Raw genomic sequence first — 20526 nt, 5'->3', positions numbered from 1 at the left:
GTTTCTTTAGTTAGTATCACACATGTCTCCAATCTTGTAATCAGTCATTCAGCCTATTTAAATGGAGAAAAGTAGTCACTGTGCTGTTTGGTATCGTTGTGTGCACCACACTGAACATGGACCAGAGAAAGCAAAGGAGAGAGTTGTCTGAGGAGATCAGAAAGAAAATAATAGACAAGCATGGTAAAGGTAAAGGCTACAAGACCATCTCCAAGCAGCTTGATGTTCCTGTGACAACAGTTGCAAATATTATTAAGAAGTCTAAGGTCCATGGAACTGTAGCCAACCTCCCTGGGCGCGGCCGCAAGAGGAAAATCAACCCCAGAGTGAACAGAAGGATAGTGCGAATGGTAGAAAAAGAACCAAGGATAACTGCCAAAGAGATACAAGCTGAACTCCAAGGTGACGGTACGTCAGTTTCTGATCGCACCATCCGTCGCTTTTTGAGCGAAAGTGGGCTCCATGGAAGAAGACCCAGGAGGACTCCACTTTTGAAAGAAAAACATAAAAAAGCCAGACTGTAATTTGCTAAAATGCATATTGACAAGCCACAATCCTTCTGGGAGAATGTCCTTTGGACAGATGAGTCAAAACTGGAGCTTTTTGGCAAGTCACATCAGCTCTATGTTCACAGACGAAAAAATGAAGCTTTCAAAGAAAAGAACACCATACCTACAGTGAAACATGGAGGAGGCTCGGTTATGTTTTGGGGCTGCTTTGCTGCGCCTGGCACAGGGTGCCTTGAATCTGTGCAGGGCACAATGAAATCTCAAGACTATCAATGCATTCTAGAGTGAAACGTACTGCTCAGTGTCAGGAAGCTCTGTCTCAGTCGCAGGTCATGGGTCCTCCAACAGGATAATGACCCAAAACACACAGCTAAAAGCACCCAAGAATGGATAAGAACAAAACATTGGACTATTCTGAAGTGGCCTTCTATGAGTCCTGATCTGAATCCTATCGAACATCTATGGAAAGAGCTGAAACTTGCAGTCTGGAGAAGGCACCCATCAAACCTGAGACAGCTGGAGCAGTTTGCTCAGGAAGAGTGGGCCAAACTACCTGTTAACAGGTGCAGAAGTCTCATTGAGAGCTACAGAAAACGTTTGATTGCAGTGATTGCCTCTAAAGGTTGTGCAACAAAATATTAGGTTAGCGGTCCCATCATTTTTGTCCATGCCATTTTCATTTGTTTTATTATTTACAATATTATGTTGAATAAAAAATCAAAAGCAAAGTCTGATTTCTAATAAAAATGTGGAATAAACAATGGTGGATGCCAATTACTTTTGTCAGTTTCAAGTTATTTCAGAGAAAATTGTGCATTCTTTGTTTTTTGTGGAGGGGTACCAACAAATTTGAGCACGTCTGTATATATATATATATATATATATATATATATATATATATATATATATATATATATTATACAATCACATATTTTGGACAAGATTTGGTTCAGTTTCAAGAACACTTGTTAGTCATTATAAATGAAACAAGAGCAGTTACACTAACTCTATACAGGAGGAAAACAGTTTTGAGACAGTACCCTACCCTACCCAATGAGTGTGTACTACATGGTGTCTCTCTATGAGAAAATCAAGGTGAACTTTCTGAATTGTGGATTAATTTGTTTGTCTCCATGCAATTCTACAAAATAATCACCCACACATTTTTTTATAAGCTTATAAGAGAATTTGCTTGCAATTCTCCCTTTACTGTTGTATCTGATTACATATAGTCAGTCTACAGTATGAAGTCTTCTAAATGCTTTCTGCATGAGTTTGTCAACAAAATCTGTGACTTGTCAGCTATTAATTCTCTGAAGTTTGCCCCACGTAAGATGAAATGACACCTCATTGATGATGAATATCAACTGTACCTTCACAACGCAAGGCGGAGCTCTCCTCCAGTTGCTTTCTACAAACTGAACAGAATTTCTTCTTATGGCCAAGAGGACTGAAACAATGGGAAACTGGGACCTGTAAAGATCAAGAACATAAAATAAGGCTCCTTGTAAAATGGCCTGGATAAATGAAACACTGCAATTAACTAAACAAGGTCCCTTGGCCAAGTGGTTAGAATAAGGATCTGGGGGGCTCTGAAGATCAAAGCTTTTAAAGCTGAATTCTTACCACCATTAGCGGAAGTTAAGGACTTCAGGATTTTTCATAATTATTTATTTCTCAACTATTAACAGAAATTATACAGAACTCTATACAATTGAAATCTCAATTGGATTGGCTGCAACAATAGCACCTGTAAGTCCCCATCAAATTCAGCCAAACTGCAGGCTCTGAAACCGTGACTGAGGGTGGTTGTGTTGGATCTTGGCAAAAAAAAACTAGGTTCATATTTTAAAGTTCCCTGTTTAAAAATATACAGTAAAGTAATTCTAGACATCAGTGCGTATTATAATGCAGTGAGGAGTTTTGTTCAGGTTGACTGCTATGAGTGACATTCTGCATGACTGCCTCTTTGTTCATCTGAATTGAGCCAAATATTTTTCTATTATATATCTTTGGTTCAGTTGATGCACTGAGACTGGGGAGAAGTTAAACTGCTGCAGGCAACATGTTTGGACAAAAAACAAATTAAAAGACACATATTACTGTACTAGGGAAACAGTGATTCCAAATATCAACTTTTTACCAAAGTTTACAAAACATATATAGTAAGTACATGTGTTTTTTGTAGTTTTCCTTTAAAGAATACATAAAAATTGCAGTATAAAAAAGTGAATTACTTCAGTCAAAAGCAATATATCAAGTTCTTCCAGCCAATGTGTAGCCTCTAAAGCATATACACTGTTTTGCATTGGCGGAAGAGTATTTCAGAAAAAAAGAAAGATAAGCTGGCACTGAAATTATGAAAGCTGTTTTGTGTTTGAACAACTATTTAAAAACTCTTAAAACTAAAATAGTTAAATGTAAGGTGTGCACTTGCATTCACTACTGTATATACAGTACTACAGATCTGAAATTTGAAACACACGATATCACAAGCATGTGTTTTCATTTTAATACATGACATCTGGTTTTACAATAGGTAAAAGAACGTTCTCAGTTTCCCTTGTCTTCCAGGAATTCTGTTACTGTGTCACTTCCTTGTCTGTGGGATCAAGGGAAGCAGTTGTTTGGTTACTGATAAGAAAGAAGGCCCAAAGGGGTGGGGACAATCTCACTCCAGGTGAAATTACCATAAAAGTGCAAAACAGTCAAAGTAACGCCGGCACACCAAGATTTTTTTAACCTATTATAGTACCAGATATCATGTTTTAAAGTGAAAATACATGACATTATAATACACATTTTTTTTAGCTTTCCAGTTTTCTGCCGCAACTCCATTTCAAGCACAACTAGCATTATCTTATAAAGCTAAGTAATCACCACTTCCTGCAGCTGTATCTCGGAAATCTCAAGTTACAGAGGCCTAAGGGAAAACAAGCTCAGAGAGGATGCAATGAGAATGTCAAACAGTTGCAATAAAGTGTGTTGGGTGTAAAGTACACTCTAGCTGCTGCCTGGCTCATTTAATGAGCTCACTTCCTGCCTGAGAAATGTATCTGCCAATCTGCAGGCCAGCTTTCTTCTTTTAAATGAACTGTGAGGTATGCTATTCATACTGAAAAGAACAGTGAACATGCAATAACACCCAAGTCTTATTTATTGGGGCTGCACTGGAAAACCCTTAACTCTGGAAATGTACAATAAAATAAAACAGCAATTTGGCTATAAAAGCATGATGAAATAGTACAGCTCTGTTGTAAACATTTTTCCTCTGTACATTAATGAATGAAGTTGAGGCAGATTTGTCAAACTAATTGCCTCTTCTACCACAAATGTTATCAAGTTACTGTGTCTAACTGCATAAAACACCTTAGTATAAGGGTGTTGCAGAAATTGACTTAACACATGTAAGCCATTACATTAAGGGAAATGTAATAACACCAGTAGATGAAACAAATTAGCCCCATCTCATTTCCCTTCCTAGCCCTTTGGGAACGCAAAGGCCAACACAGCACTCCCTGTCTTCAGCAACTTGGTTTCAGCAATAGAGACAATGTTCACATGACTCACCAGGCCCTCCATGAGGTGCTTTTCTATTGAATACAATTTATAAGTTAATGTTTACAGGTTATTGTAATGTGCCTTAAGCTGTGGTTACACATACTGATCGTAACGACGTGCTCATGTGGTTAGAGTCACATGCAAATGCATGTTGCATAGAGCACAATGATTTTCTATAGTTAGTTTTCATGTCAGTATCAAATATAAAATTAGCTAGTCAATAGTTTGCTATTCTATCACATAGTTTGCTGTCGTAGTTCATTTTGACAGGGAATAGATAGATTATTAAATCCGTAAAACCTACTGCTCACTATTCCGAAAATGAAGCCACCCGAGAAGTAAAAACTTGATTACACTTTTTCCATTTGATGAGTCCCTCTTTTGACCCAGTGCTTGTTGTTCATAAAAAATATATTTATTTGATATTCATTAATAGCTCTTTTTTGTAGCATAGTACCTGGTTATACAACCAAGATTATACAATGTAATTCAAATTACATGATTTGTACATTCTCATACAGCATGTTTTAAGTACATCATGAACAGAAATGCATAGGCTAATGACGAAGTCAAATGTAAAAAGCAAGATAACCTTTTAGAACTGAAAGTACACACATTTCTTTGAAGATAAAAATCTCTCTTCATCCGGTGTGAAAAGAAATTGAAAGGCAGCAGTGTTTTTCAGTCGTTAATAGAATCATGGCACTGCTGTTGTAGTAAAATTCATGACTGGAACTGTGGAAGTTAGTCACAATGCATGACCATAAATTCACAACCTTTATTATGGTGTACTTCATGTACAAATGTAAATGTGTGCATGTTGCATGCAGTTTACCATACAATGTGTGTGCATGTGCTTTTGTCTTCAGCACATCAGCTCTCCTCCTACACATTGTGCTCAACCACATTAACCACAGCAGCAGTGCTATGAGCACGGTGTATACTCTGCCTTTTTTTTTTTGTTTTTTGTTTTTTTTTTAAAGTGATTACAACACTGCAGTAGAGCTGACCGGCCGTTAACGGAAAAATGAAATCAGTGACGTATTCACTGTAGTCATCGTCCACTTCCTTTTCCTCTAGATGTTGCAGCCTTACTGTATACAAAAAGGGTTATCCAAACCTGCTCCAAGCAAGTGTTTAGAAAAGGGCTTACGATTTCAGCGTAGAATTTCATATTGTTAAAGAAAAGTAATACAATTATACATTAACATAATGTAAAAAAAAAGAAAGTTTTTAGAATTACAAATTCACTTCCTCATAAACATACCCTCTTCTAATTTTTATTTCACATTTCTTCTGGACAGGTTCAGGAACAGCAGCAATTTCATCATCACGTAGTACATCTTAGCTTTTGCATTTCATTAATTTAACCATTATTCAAACAAGCTTACAACCCATTGACATTTTGCCTGAGTACTTCTTAAACTCCGGGTAAAAAGCCAGAGGGGGAGGAGCTGGAGCCCCGAACGCTGGAGGGGGAGGAGTTACTGTGCTCAAAGGCCAGAGTGGCTGTCTCCCTGTCAAGAGCCAGAGGAGGACTTATGGTCCAAGAAGGAGTAGCGGCTGTCCCAAGGGCCAAAGAAGGAGGGGCTACTGTCCCGACAACCTGAGGAGGAGCTGCCGTCCCCGAGAGCGAGGAAGGGGAGAAGCCTGCATTCCCAGTCCTGCACCCATGGGTCAGCTCCCTCGGCCTGTGCTTCCAGACAACCCACTGTCGTGTCTGGACCTTCCATCACCCGTTGACCACCCAAACTGAAGAGGAACCAGCTGAAGAAAGTTGAATGTACCGGTGGTGCCATTCTGAGGGGGAGGGTATGTGACATGTCGCTGGTTCTTGCGCAAATGAGTGCAGCTGGGATACGGAACAGGAGACGTGTTGCTAGGCAACTAATTGCGCAGTTAGGCTCGCCCGGCCCTGAGCTGATCGGGAGGTCCAGATTAGCTGGGGGACCATGCACGGGGAGGCTGCGCGCAGCTCAAAAGGCATCTGTGCCACAGCTCGAGGCGACTGCACCACCATGCTACACAGAGAGGAGCTTTGTTCACATTCAGGATAACTACTACAGAAACCTTCAACTGCAAGACGTTGCCTGTAAAGGCTCTGCTGAGCCAGGACCATCGCAACGACCCGAAGTCGCTGGGAGGCCGGGACTTGGAAGCAACAGTAGTAGGTTAATGTAGAGGTTGTTAATCCCAAACAGTATGGAGATAGAGGGTTTACATAGCGTAGGTGGTTCCGGGAGCGGGACGTCTCTTTTAGTGAGACTAGCACTCGCTTTGTGTGGCAAACCTTTATTTTTAGCTTTGTTTTGTTTTCTTTATTAAATCTGACACTAGGGCTACCATTTCTGGTACCCTAGTGACAGCCTTTGTGTTAAATAAAAGCTGTGTGCCGTGTCAACACCCAATGCTCTGCGTCTACCTCATTATTATTCAGTGATGACCCACACACATATACCCCGTTACAATTCCACTTTAATGTTCTACATCTAAAACATAACCCTCATTACTGTCTTCACTTACAACAGATAATTTTGTCTGTGTAACTGGGATTTCAAACTTAAACTGAGCGCACAGATCTCAGCAACCTGTTTTTTCTTTCAAGACTGACCGGGGAGCCGGGTATCAGATAAGTACTTGCTGCTTATGACTATATAATTTTCGCTAATTAGTGTGTTTTATACAATTTATGCAATATCACATTTACGCTGTAATAGTTAGTTTTTTTTTTTTTTTTTAATTAATTGTTAAAAAAAAGTTTAACTGTTACATCCTGCAGTGGCCTTTTGCCCCGCGTGAACCAGCAGCTTGAGTCACTCCTTCCCAGGGATCCAGCAACATGTCAACTTTGTGCTCCCCCGAGGCTGCCTAGCTCTGATTGGAGCTGAATTACATTCTTGTGCCCACTTGAAGACCCCAGAGAAGTACCCTACTCAGCTCAGTCCAGACGGTTGTCATGCCGATGTGCTAGGGAGGCCGCACTGTGGTTGACCCCTGGAGCCAGCATTGCAGCCGTTGTGTGCTGATGCACCAGAAAGGCAAAATAGGCTGATCCCTGGAGCCAGCATTATACTTCAGTCATCAACACCAGGCTTAAGGATATCTACATCATCAGATGGAAGGAAACGCAGATGGATCACATTAGTTTACAATAAAAGGAGCTATGTCTTAGTTGGTGCTTATCTTGGCGAGTCCAATATCAGCATGAAGTTTTAACACCTACTTGTGTAATGGAAATCATGTGTTTTTTTTAGTATTATTGTATAATAAAATAAACTTAGAAAAATAAAACAAAAAAATATCTTTCTCAATGTGTTCAAGGTATTGTAAGTAAAACACTCAATGGTGGTAGCAATACTAAAAGAAAGACAAGACAAACGTTTCAACTAGGTCTTCAATGTTCTATAACCAGAGATGCTGACTACTTAATACCTTAGACTGTAAGTGCAAATAAAGAGCACTACTGTTTAAAGATCAACTACGCTTCTGTGCACTTGACAGTGATGACGCTTGCTATAAAGACACTGTCAAACCAACACTGCATATGTCTATGGCAGGAACTAGATATGAAGACTACAGTTGCTCCAGATCTCATAGCACCTTAAACAAAGGCTTATCAAAAAAATAAACAAAACACAATATTTAAGTATTTTCAAAAAGAACCCCTCAGAAAGATTGAAAACAAACAAAAATGATCATTTGATGCTACAGTACTTGCTCTTTAAAAAAAAAAAAAAAACATTTTATTTGTACTCTTGTTTATGAAAACAAACCTAACCCACAAGTGTTGGTAAGCCTGACTTACAATTATATTAACAGTTACAACATGTATTAACACTTTGTTTTAAAACTCCAATGACTTACATAAACACATACCAATAACAATGTACTTCCAAAACAGGAAAGCACCAGTGACAATTCAATACCAAAACAAGTTTGTGTTAACAGCAGAAATCACCATCCTCCTTATGTTTCTCCAGCACATACACAAGTCACTGTTTTTGACACTTCAGATAACTCTTTGCTATTCCTATATCCAGGCTGCATGAATAGCTGGAAACTTCTGGCTGGTCTAAAGTCTTTCCTTCCTCTCTTGGGATACAGTATAAAAGGTTAAAACAAAACAAATTGTACTTCAGGTACCAATGAGCTTAAAATAGCAAAACCCATGTTCTATTTCTATTCGCGTCAGACTTGAAAATTTGTTACATTTTGTTTCAGTCAACATCTAGATGGAACATTGTTTTCAGACTGCAAACATGTGGTCACTATTCTGTATTTTGAATCAACTCCAAAATAAAAAAAATAAATAACTATAATAATCCATCGCATCGGATGAATTCCTGTTTTAAATAACATTATACACAGATGTAACAATTACTATATTCACACAATTATTGTTTTGAGATTCAGCTTTTATTGGGGAGCTCCCCTAAATCCCTTGTTTAGAAAGCTACAGGGTATTAATGTTTGTGACAAAATAGCTGTCTGCTGTGTGGGTGCGTGCATTCACTGCTGTCATAAGCAGGAGATCGAGATGGAGGTTGAAGTTGATACACCCCGCAGGCAAACAGGATTCATTTACATATCAACACACTGAACAGCTCATGTGACACTACCAGCAATGGCAGCGCACGGTGCACATACAACACAGTGTACGAAAACTTTAGTAGGATCTACAATATCTGAACTATTTTTCTCTGTTCTATAATAAACTAACGTTGCTGAAGAGGTTGATCATGGTGGATAAACGGTTAGGGCGGATACTAGGGATGGGAATTTTAAACATTTAAAACGTATAAACTCTAAAGAAGTGGTAAAACCTTTAATAGTATGCTAGATGTATAACCGGTCACGTGACAAATGTCACCAAACACATATTTTTTATGCATTACATTTTAGTAATTTATCATCAGTAGTCCGTCGCGTATCAGACTGCTCTAGTGCCACAGTAAGGGCGGATATTATAAAAAGGAAGGGGTTTGTAAATTGCCTCCAAGTAGCTTTTCTAATTGATGCAACATAAAGAGTGACACTGGGGCGGGTTTTATCCTCGGTCGATCTGGCGCTTCATTGGTGCACTGTGTGTGTTTATGCCTGTAGTAGGCGTGGAATGGTATCAATTCCACGGCGGGGTTAAATAACGTTAATGATAAGCATTTTTTTTCTGAGGTTTGTTCTATATTTAAAATGGCATCTCTAAACAAAGTAAGCCACGTTTGGAAGTATTTTGAGGAGCCAGATGAGAAAACCGTGGTATGTAAATAATTATGCCAAACAAAATTGCCGTACCACAAAAACACAAGTTCAATGCTTCACATTTTGAAATGAAAACATTCAGAATTACTGTGGATGGAGCTACTGATGACAATAAAAAGCAAACATCCATAACAACATTTACTATAGATTTGGTTGAACATTGGGCGTGATCACGTTATCCCCTATGAGGACAGTGCGTGTGAATCGTGAATGATGCAGTTTAGAAATCGATGTAAGATTATACCAATACTGTGCTGACCCATAAAACAAAAACAGAGAGACTGGAAAAACTTAAAGAAAATCGTGCTGCAGCTGTTAATACAGGGGTGGGCAAAGTTTTAGGACTGAGGGCCAGATCAGGGTATGGAAATTGTATGGCGGGCCATATAAATGTATACTTAACAAACAAACCAATCATGTTCAAACAGACACAAAACAATTTTGTGGTAAAATCATCATAAAATAGCATCATTGATTTGTCTTTTGATTTTACGTGCTCAATTATGTTGCCCCTGTCTGAACACAAATTATGTGCATCGCTCACAATTCTCAGTGTACTGCACTACATACGTTTGGTAGTTTTCCTGTTTATTGCTATAATGAGCTTTTTTGAACCATCAATGTTTCTTTATTAAACTGTTGCAATGACCAAACATATTCAAACAATTTTAGCTTAAAAGTAAACCACAAAGCAATGTTGTTGTTAATTGATTTAACTCTGAAGAACAGGTATTAAAATAAAGATAGATATTGGGGGAAACATACGACCTTATTATTATTATAGATATATCATCATAAAAATGCATTACAAGAAAAAAGGAAACAAAACATACCCCCTTTTTTTCGCTCTCTTTGCTGTTAATGTGAACAATGCAGTTGGTCGCCCTTCTTTACGATAGCATCAAAGTCTGGTGCTGTCCTTGTTGAAATCCGCAAAACAGAGCTGAGATGCTGGTCAGTTAACTGGGATCTGTAGCGAGATTTGTTGAAATTCAGTAGTGAAAATGTTTGTTCGCACACATAGGTGGAGGCGAACAACACAAGAATTGTCTGGGCTACGTTGCGGATATTTGGGAACTTTGTTTCATTCAAAGAGGCATGAAACTTGTCCAGTGTTTGTGAATGGTACTTTTCCTTCACAGTGGAGTCGCACTGGAGTTCGATGAGCTCCAGTTGTAATTCTTCTGGTGCTTTCTCGTAGTCAAATGAAAGTGGGCATGACACCAGCTCCAGTGTCTTCTCGATCTTCTCAAAGTCAGAGAATCGACGAGAAAATTCTCCATGCAGGTCACTCAGAATGTTGCTGTACCTGTCTGCCCGCTCCGACGACACTTCCAAACGTTTAAGTGTTGGAAAGTGAGCGAACAGTTTGCTCTTCATTTGTTTTGAAAACAAAATGAGCTTGACTTTGAAAGCTTTCACATTGGAATACAATTCGTGAACAAACACATCCTTGCCCTGCAGCTTCACATTAAGTTCATTTAAATGTGCCATGATATCCACACCAAAAGCAAGGTCACACACCCAGTTTGAATTCCTTAATTCCGGGAAATCGTTTTCTTTCCCTTGCATTTCCAAGAAAATGTTAATTTCATCTCTGAGTTCCCACACTCGCTGCAACACCTTTCCTAAACTGAGCCAGCGGACATTCGTATGATAAAGTAAGTCCTGGTGTTCAGCATCAGTGTCCTCAAGAAGGGAAATGAATTGCCGGTGATTAAGCCCCCTTGCTCTAATGTAGTTCACTATTTTCACTGCTGTGTGAACAACATGATCTATGTCCAGAACATTTTTGCAGAGTGCCTCCTGATGTATGATGCAGTGCAGAAAAATGATTTCTTTCTCAGAATCTACATCTTTTACTTTGTCCTCAATTCTTTTTAAAAGTCCTACTTTTTTCCCAGTTAAATTTGGCGATCCATCTGTGGTCACATTTGCGAGTTTACTCCAGGGGAGCTTCAGACGTTCAAGGCAACCAGACACCCTCTCATACAAATCCAATCCCTTTGTTGTGCCTTTCATTGATTCCATAGATAAAAATTCCTCTGTGATTTCAAATTTGTTGTTAATTCCTCTCACAAAAATCAAGAGCTGCGCTGTGTCCTTTATGTCAGTACTATCATCAAGAGCTAACGAAAACAGCGTGAAGCACTGTGCTTTCCTGTTCAACTGAGAGGCCAAGTCTTCATCAATTACTTCAATACGGCGAGCAACAGTTCTTCGTGACAAACTAATATTCTCAAACGTATTTTTGTATTCAGGACACAGCATGCCAGCAACATCGACCATGCATTGTTTCAAAAACTCCCCTTCAGCAAACGGCTTATTTTGTTTAGCTATCTTGAATGCCAAAACATAACTTGCCTTCGTAGTGGCTTCCTGAACTGCAGCTTGTCGCACAAAGAGATTTAAATTAGAAGCGAGTTTCTGAGCTTTTCTTGACTTTTCTTCTGTTGTTAAGTTGCTGCCATAATTAGGATGTTTCGCTGTAAAATGGCGATTCAAATTGTACTCCTTGAACACAGCGATGCTCTCTTGACAAATCAGGCATACAGCCTTCGAGTCGACGTTTGTGAAAAAATATTTCTCAATCCACTCTTTTTTGAAAACTCGACACTCACTGTCCACTTTTCTTCTCTTTGAAGTGCTCATTTTTCTTCAGAAAGCATAAAAACAAAAACCTAGCTGCTGCAATTCAAACGGCTGTTTCGCAAGCTTGCATGCACTGTAGCAAAGATGAATAAACGTCATACACTGCGCCCCACGTGAGACGTTGCAAAGCGCTTTGTTTTTGGCAATGCAAACTCTGTCTGTGTCGGTTGTGAATTAGCCTAGTAAATTAGTTATTTCTAACCCAAATCAATCAATAACATGGATCGATTTAATGGATTTTTATATTTGTACTATTTATAGTAATCTAGTACTTTTATTGTTAAAACACAAGGAAGCTCGTGGGCCGGATGAAAAGCTCTCGCGGGCCGGATTTGGCCCGCGGGCCGTAGTTTGCCCACCCTTGTGTTAATACAAAACTTTCAAAAGGGAGAAAAAGTTACAATTACCACAGACTCGTGGACCCCATTCCCCAATCTTCCCATAGGTGGAAGGCTTTTTTCACTTGAAATTGTTCTGTAAGCTTTTGGACCGAATGGACGTTTATGTTTAGTAAGAGAGTGTATGTAGATATGATTTAAACGTTTAAACGCTGACATTGCAAAGAGTTTAAACGTTCATAAAAAATTACTAAAAGCACATCCCTAGCGGATACACAACGGATTACTGTAGAGGGAACACTGAGTGTACACTGAGATAACATACTTCCTTGTGGATAAAGACTGCAGAGTTGAGGCATACTAGCGAGGGAGTTTGCTGTCTCCAAGTACACTTTATAAAGTATGTCCTCTTGAGACAGCAGAGTTGAGGTATACTAGCGAGGGAGATTGCTGTCTGACTTTATACAGTATGTCCTCTTGTTTTTTTAACAATTATTTGAGCATTAATTTACTGTTTCCTTGTTTTTAATAAAAAGTCAGTTTAGTGCAGCTTCCGCTGACTCTAGAATTACATTTCTTGCTTATAGCGCTGGCATCCTTAGAATGTTTTTTTAAAAAGTACCAGCATACAAAAAATGTACATAAGTGACAGAGATAACTGGTGATTTTTGGCATTTTAAATAAAAGTTGACTTCTATGACTGTACACAGGTTTTCAAAGTTGTTATTTGGTACACCATAAAGATAGCAGTGCCATTATTTAGAATAATAAGAATTATTGAGAAACAATCTCACTCGTGCCTTTAGGCTTCAAATAGGCAATCTAATGTTGGAAGAACTAAACAGTACTCTTACCAATGTTTGAATCTACCCTTTATCAAATAAAAACAATCCTTTCAAAATGGCTTTGTCAAGTTATTTTTATCAAAATGGATCTGTAATCATGGAAGTTAACAGAATTTTGGAATGCAGCCAAATTCATTTCTTTCTTAGTATTTGCAGAACCTCACAATTTCCTGGAATAACCAATATGCCTGTAACATACACCCACCACCACAGATGTAAATATAAAATTAGAGTCAGCACATGATGAAAAAGTTTATGACCATGACATGAAAAGAAAAATATATACAGAATAGAATAGTACAATAGCATTAGAATAAGCAATGAAATGTTTAGCTATTTCTCCAGATGTTAGCAAATATGTATTGGCAAATGTGACATATAGATGGAGAGATGGACGGATGGACAAACACCCTCCCTATATCCCTAGAATCCCCTTGTTGGGGAGGGGGTCCCGGGATTTTTCTGTATCATACATATTTACTATACTGAAGTGGTAACAGAGCATGGCAAAGAGAAGTATATATTTTACATTAAATTGCCATCAACTATATGATGTGAACGGTAAACATAAAATACTGGCTTTACAAGATGGTTTTGTATTCTCAGAACTAATGTAGTTACAAGTGTGAAGGGCAAACTTTGTCAGTACACTTACAAGAACAGAAGTGTACTCACTACACTTGTAAGTGTATTATACATGTACTCAGTAGATTGAGAAACGGATCCAGTGTGAAACAGCCCTTAGCCTTCTCTGAAAACAAAGTCTGACTCAAAGTTATCTAGTATCTAGAAACAAACTAAATGTTGTCAAGTTGACCAAACAATGTGTTGTAATATACTTTACTTTTCCAATGTAATGGTGACATATTTGTAGCAATTACCTTAGATTTTGAACATGCTGAGTGCGGCTGTTCAATAAATGGTTTGTTTCACCACAACACTCATAACTTGTCATCCGTCGTAAACAACATGATTTAACGTGTCTGCTAGCATGCAACTGTACTTTCCAATCCCTTTTTTATAACCGTGTCTCCCTAATGCTACAAGAATGTATGCCAAACTAGAAGCCATGTGTTTGGCATAATGGCACTGTGAACATGGCTTTACCAAAGTATACAAATATGCTGCCCTATTTTATTTGTGGTTTTTTTTTTTTTTTTTTACTGTTGTACCAGTGTAAAACTGGTCATACGGTCATAAAGCTGAAATTATTATGTTCATTTGCTGATTTGGATCCATTTTGAAACTGGCCTTAAATACAAACATGAATAAATGTGCCTACCACATCTGCAAAAGAACAAAAGTTATATTTTCATACAATAGATGTTTGTTTTTTTTCATAAAGATTATATGAAATATAATCTGTTCTAAATTATAACATTTTTTGAAGCAGAACATGTTGCATTGTTTCATGCCGAAAGTGACAGGAACGACATGCCTGAAGCAACTTCATTTAGCAATACTGAGAAAGCTTCCACTGTAAATATTTTATGGCTTACACAAGAGGAGTTCCTGTAAATGACCTTGACTCCTCCCACTGCCTCTGCCCCCACAGACAGCTCTTCCCAGTAATGAGTTCCTACAAGGGGGAGACACTTCCCTTCCAGTTCCTTCCTTCTGAGATTTTCAAATATAGACAGGAGGTATCCTGCAGGAAGCGATCTTGTTCACTTCAGCTCCACCCCATCTCCTAAGGCCAGCTTCCTCTTATTAGACATTCAATCCTTGCCCCTCAGCACTACTGGGGCAAATCTTGAGTCGTAAGACAAACTCCACAGTCATGTACAACTGACCGCAATGACTCCTTGTGACAAAAATACAATGATTCTTGGTTGTAAATCTCCCTCCCGACCTGTGAGGGCTCTAAGCACTGAAAACAGAGTCCTTTGGACGGGCTGGTCTGACAGTTCTTTCCCAGGGTCGGGAAGTTGGCCAGTCTGGATGAAGGCGAGACTCTGTTGCAAGAACGCATTGACCAGGAAGGGAAACAACGTGGCAGCCGCAAATTGGAGAGGCGGCTGTGTGACAGCATAAAATGGGACGGAGAATTGCAATCTGTTCCTTCGTTTGGTTTGAATCTTTAAACTGTAAGGACCTGTGAGAGACCCAGTGATAAAAGTACCATGAGTGTTTTGTTTTGTTTGTCTATAATTGTTTGTTTGTAATTATTAGATGGCTATTACATTCCAAGGGCCAGCACAAAACCCGGAACAGCACTTCACTTTTGTCACGAATAAACTTGTATCACCCACCACGAGCACTACTGCACGCACCCAACTGGTGACCGTATTTTGTACATTGTGGGAAAGATACGTGTGTTTATTATTTGGGACTGTAACCCGTTTCTTTACTTCCAGTGCATTACACACTGTTGTGTATTGTCTGGAGTTTTTGTTTGGTCACCAGACAGGGATTATAATCAATGAAACCTGTTTCCAAATGGATTACAATTCTCTGTTTGTTCACTGCGCACTGCATCACTCCTGCACCTGTACATAATCAGCCACTTTGCCACACTCCTAAAATCAGTTGAATGATAATACTGTATTTGCTTGAAATAGCACCCGGTGCTTATTTTCTCAATCTTCTCTTTACCTGGGCAGTTAATTGGATAAGCACTTTAGAGATTACAAAAACAGTATACAAAACAATTTTCATACCTTAAAACAATCCTGAACCGTACCGGAAGCCAATGCAAGGCAGCTAATTCAGGTTATTTGTTCTTGTTAAAACTCTGGCAGCAGCATTTTGCACAGGGTGCAATCGAGATGTAACACAACTTGAATGCCAGAGAAAAGAGCAGTGCAATAATCAACACAAGATATTATAAAAGCGTGCAGCAGTCTCTCAGCATCTGGCACCGAATGTCTTAGTTTGACAGCAGTGTGGAGTAGTGGTTAGGGCTCTGGACTCTTGACCAGAGGGTCGTGGGTTCAATCCCAGGTGGGGGACACTGCTGCTGTACCCTTGAGCAAGGTACTTTACCTAGATTGCTCCAGTAAAAACCCAAATGTATAAATGGGTAATTGTATGGAAAAATAATGTGTAAAAAAAATATGTAATTATATGTAAAAAATAATGTGATATCTTGTAGCAACTGTAAGTCGTCCTGGATAAGGGTGTCTGCTAAGAAATAAATAATAATATTTCTTAAATGAGAAAATGAGAAAAGACACTTTAGTAACATTCCTAATGTGTGGCTCGAATAAAAGATCTGGATCAAAAATGACACCCACATTTCTCATTTTAGCCTTCAACCAAATGTGAAATCAAACATCGATTTACATTATGCAGTTGATTCTGTGATCCCAAAAGCATCATCTTGGTTTTATTTGAGATTAACATTAAAATGTTTTATTGACATCTAAAATGTCATCCAGACAGATAGTTAGAATATTTTTACTTGAGGTGTCGGCCGGTTTCAGATATAAATATAATTGAATATCATCAACATAACATTAAAAACATACCTCATGTCTATAAACAACATTGCCCAAGGATATATACACAAGAAAAACAAAATTGGACTAAGAACAGAACCCTGTGGGACACCACATGTAACCTCAGATACAAACCACATATTATATTGCACAGTGCTTGTCTTCTCTCTCCTTATATAAAGCTGATAGCTTAGCAATTAGCAGAAACATCCTTGCCATTAAGCATAGACCAGTTTTATACAGGTATCCTCTGTACGATTTAACCCCCTTTTTTTCTTTAAAAATCCACAGTACATATTTTTTACCATGCACTTAACTCAAAACCTTCTATGCTGTACTTAAATGCTACTGTTTTTAAATGTAGTGATTTTACCAGTCCTGCTGCAGAATGGACACTGTAAAATGGGTAGCTGAAGCCCTCAGGGAGAGTTCCATTCAGCGTTTGTGAAAGTAAACAAACATACACTTTTATGAAGGTGTAAAGAATGAAATCGAATGATCATTTTATCTAGCAAAAACACTTACACCCAATTCACAATTAACATGTTTCTTTGTTTTAACTAAGAAACTACTCTGTTGTTGTCATGAGAATATTAGCAAACCTCTTCATCATTCCAAGTTTATTGCAGATGTTGATTGCCGACAGTAATTTATATTTTAGTGCAGATAGAGCACTGCAGTGTAAAGAATCATTGAAGTTAAAATGCTTAAAACCCAACAGCCTTTATCAAGGCTACCACAGCATTAAAAGAGTGTCATTTCACTGACAATAGTGTCATTGTTTTAACAAATTGTTGTTGATATTTCTGTCATATATACTCCTGCATAACAAAGTAAAATTACAGGATTACACTTAAGAATTAGAACGAGATATGAGATTTCCTTTAACCTGATTGGTCAATATGAGGTCCCTAATCTCTGGTAAAGGACCTTGAATATTATCGTTCAAACTACGTTTTATCTTTGTTCCAAATCAATCTGCCGAAAAATATGTAAATACAGTATTCATTTACGTAATTTCCCTTTTTTCTGCTTGATGAAAGAAACTCTCTGTTCTAATAGTCACCCTCTGAATGTTGCTGTAGACACTAGGTTTCCTCACACTAGACACAATGCGATTTTTTTAACTGGCAAGGAGACATTTTTGCAGCAACATGACCACACACACCAGACGCGACACAAAGGCGATGCGACAGGTTTGAAAACTGCCAGATCGATACAGCTGTTCAAAATTACTATTGACACAACTATGATCAAGACTGGTACATATTGTCAACATGACGTGAAAATTACGAGTGTCTTCTCTGACGGTATTTCAACATATATGGCAATAAATTATACACATCAGGCTTATCCAGTTTCTTTGAAATTGACTCACATATATTATCTTTAAAATCTCTATCTTTATAATTGTGATGTCCTTTGTCATAAAGCTCTGGGTATTTTTTCAACGTATTATTGTTTCCTCCTTCATGTTGGATACTGCTTCACCCTGCTGGACCACGGGCATTGAAGCTGTTCTCTGATTGCTCAAAGCCCTAGTTGATGCGCATCAAACCACAAAAAATAGGATTGCGTCGCTCCAGTGCCGACATTTTGCCACATCGCTGCACAGTTCCGCCTTAAGTCTGCTTCCTCGCTGTCGCGATTCGACACAGGCCGAGTTTCAACGCAACTTAAAAGGGCAAAACTCTCTCTCCACCGTCCTGGATTGATGGGATGTAGCAGCACATATCATGCACATTCCACACGCTATAGGAAGTGCGCGTCTAAAACACTGTACGACTGAAAGGGTGGGTAAATCGCCTAATGCTAAAAAGCTATACAATTCATCAAAAACACAGATTTTTGGCATGGAAATATGTCCAGAAGCCATACCTTTTGCTTACGAGAATTCAACAGTGAAAATCCTGTTTGTGATGTAACCTGGCGCAACTTTCTACTATATGTTAAGGCCGTACCAAGCAGGGGCGGCCTTAGGCTGTGCAGGGCCATGGGCGGTAATGATTAAGTACGGGGTCCAGAACATCAAATGAATGCTACAGTAGCAACCGTATCTTAAAGTTAGTATATAGGTGCATCATGTAATCATATGCACCTACATATACTAACATTACGATACGGTAAATAATATTAATGATATTAAAATGATAATGAATACTTGTTTCAGTTTGTTAGACTTTATCATGCAACTTCAAAGCACTCAGAATTCCAGTCTATACTTCAAACATAGCATGTAATAACTTTTTCTAAAATGACCATGCCCCATAAAAAAAATACTGTGATGTCCCAGGTCGGTGACGAGAATAACCAGGCATAAATAAAAAAAATCCCGCTTTAGCAATGCCACTTTTCCCCCCCAATTTTTTTTACACAAATTAACCCCGGTGCATTATCAAATCCTTTATTTATGTATTTATTTTTCTCATTTTACATTATACACTACGTAAAAACATAAATTACAAATACATTTTCCTAGATTTAGCAGCAGCAAAAGTCCTTTATCAAATGTGAGCATTCTACATTCTTGGCCAAATTTGACAATCTTTTTTTAGTCATCATTGAGTGCAAACATGTCTGGAAAAGCTGTGGTCACCAGAACCGTCTCTGGAATGATCTGTCATACTTGCAAGGTATCGACATGATGAGCAAATCATATAGCAGCCTGTAATATTATCTTTTCTAATATATATATACATATATACACACACACACATATACATATATATATATATATATATATATAGTACTGTGCAAAAGTTTTAGACACAATTTTGTAACAGATCAACTATAATCAAAAAGTGCAGAGAGGGGGTTACACAGATCTATCACCTGCTATTTCTCGGTCTATGTATTTATTTTGTGATTCCACTTAGAGTGCACTCTGGATTTGAGTTTCGCCCCACAACGCTAAGACAACTCTGCTTTCTTGCTCTCCCCAGTTCACGCTATGGTTGTCAGAAACAAACAAACAAAAAAAACAAAACAAAAAAAAAATATTCTGTGTTTTTAAGCTGATCATTGGTACAATCAAAATATTTATTTAAATAACAATAAAAACAAACAACAAAAAGACAGTGTGTTAAAGCGTGTTTGAAACTAAACCAATAACTAAGTGGTTTACAATAAAATAACTGGGAAAAACACAATCCAAGATAGTTTTTGTATAAAATTATTTTTTATAGCATTTTTTAAAATATTCTCACCGATATACTCAAATATTACACTTATGTTTCTTTGACGTCCACCAGCATCTGCACCTGTTTAACAAAGCAAAAAAGTTTCTTCAAAAGTTTACTTAGCCCAATATGTGGATATTTGGGTATGTACACTTTTGACTTAATAATAAAATGTACATATTTACAAATACTCACTAATATAAACAATTAATATATTCAAATGTTCAGGGTGCTTGTGTCTCAAGTCTGTCTTCTCTTTTACTTCTTCTTTTGATTCCGTGGGGGAGGAGCCGAGTGGCACTCACGTCATGCGTGAGCAATCCTAAAGTCTGGTGAGTTTACACTGCCTTTCAGACGGACCTAAACTGGACAGCTGAGAGTCGGCCGTGTGCATTTACACTGCAGAAAAAAGACCAGAGACGACCCAAAGTCGTCCTAAAAACAGCCAGTTTAAGCGCACCATTATAGTTAACCCAAACAAAACAGCTCACTGCATTTTAATACACACTGATAGTTGCAATTACTGTACTGTTGTTTACCTGAATAGTTGCACTGACAACTTAACACTAGAACTGCCGGATTTTTGAACTACCTAGAACCGCCACGCGTGTCACTTTGACCCACACATTTTTAAAGTGCTTCGTTATGAAAATGAGAGACTATCAGATACAACTGAAAAGTTTTATTCATGAACATCAACTAACATTTGCATCGCAGAAACACTGTATTTAAATGGAAAATTA

At 38.2% G+C, this 20526-nt stretch overlaps 1 protein-coding gene across 1 annotated transcript in view; it reads right to left on the bottom strand.

The window, feature by feature from the left end:
• LOC117409550 (diacylglycerol kinase theta-like) overlaps positions 1-20526 on the bottom strand; it is a 146279-nt gene that overhangs the window by 74326 nt on the left and 51427 nt on the right. The window contains exon 3 of the mRNA XM_034015784.3: positions 1883-1982. Within this exon, the coding sequence (XP_033871675.3) occupies positions 1883-1982 (100 nt within the window). The remainder of the gene's footprint in view (positions 1-1882; positions 1983-20526) is intronic.

The sequence above is a fragment of the Acipenser ruthenus genome, chromosome 2 (assembly GCF_902713425.1).
Source record: "Acipenser ruthenus chromosome 2, fAciRut3.2 maternal haplotype, whole genome shotgun sequence".
Classification (NCBI taxonomy): Eukaryota; Metazoa; Chordata; class Actinopteri; order Acipenseriformes; family Acipenseridae; genus Acipenser; species Acipenser ruthenus.
The sequence above is the reverse complement of the archived record's forward strand: the minus strand, read 5'-3'. Positions and strand labels throughout refer to the sequence as shown.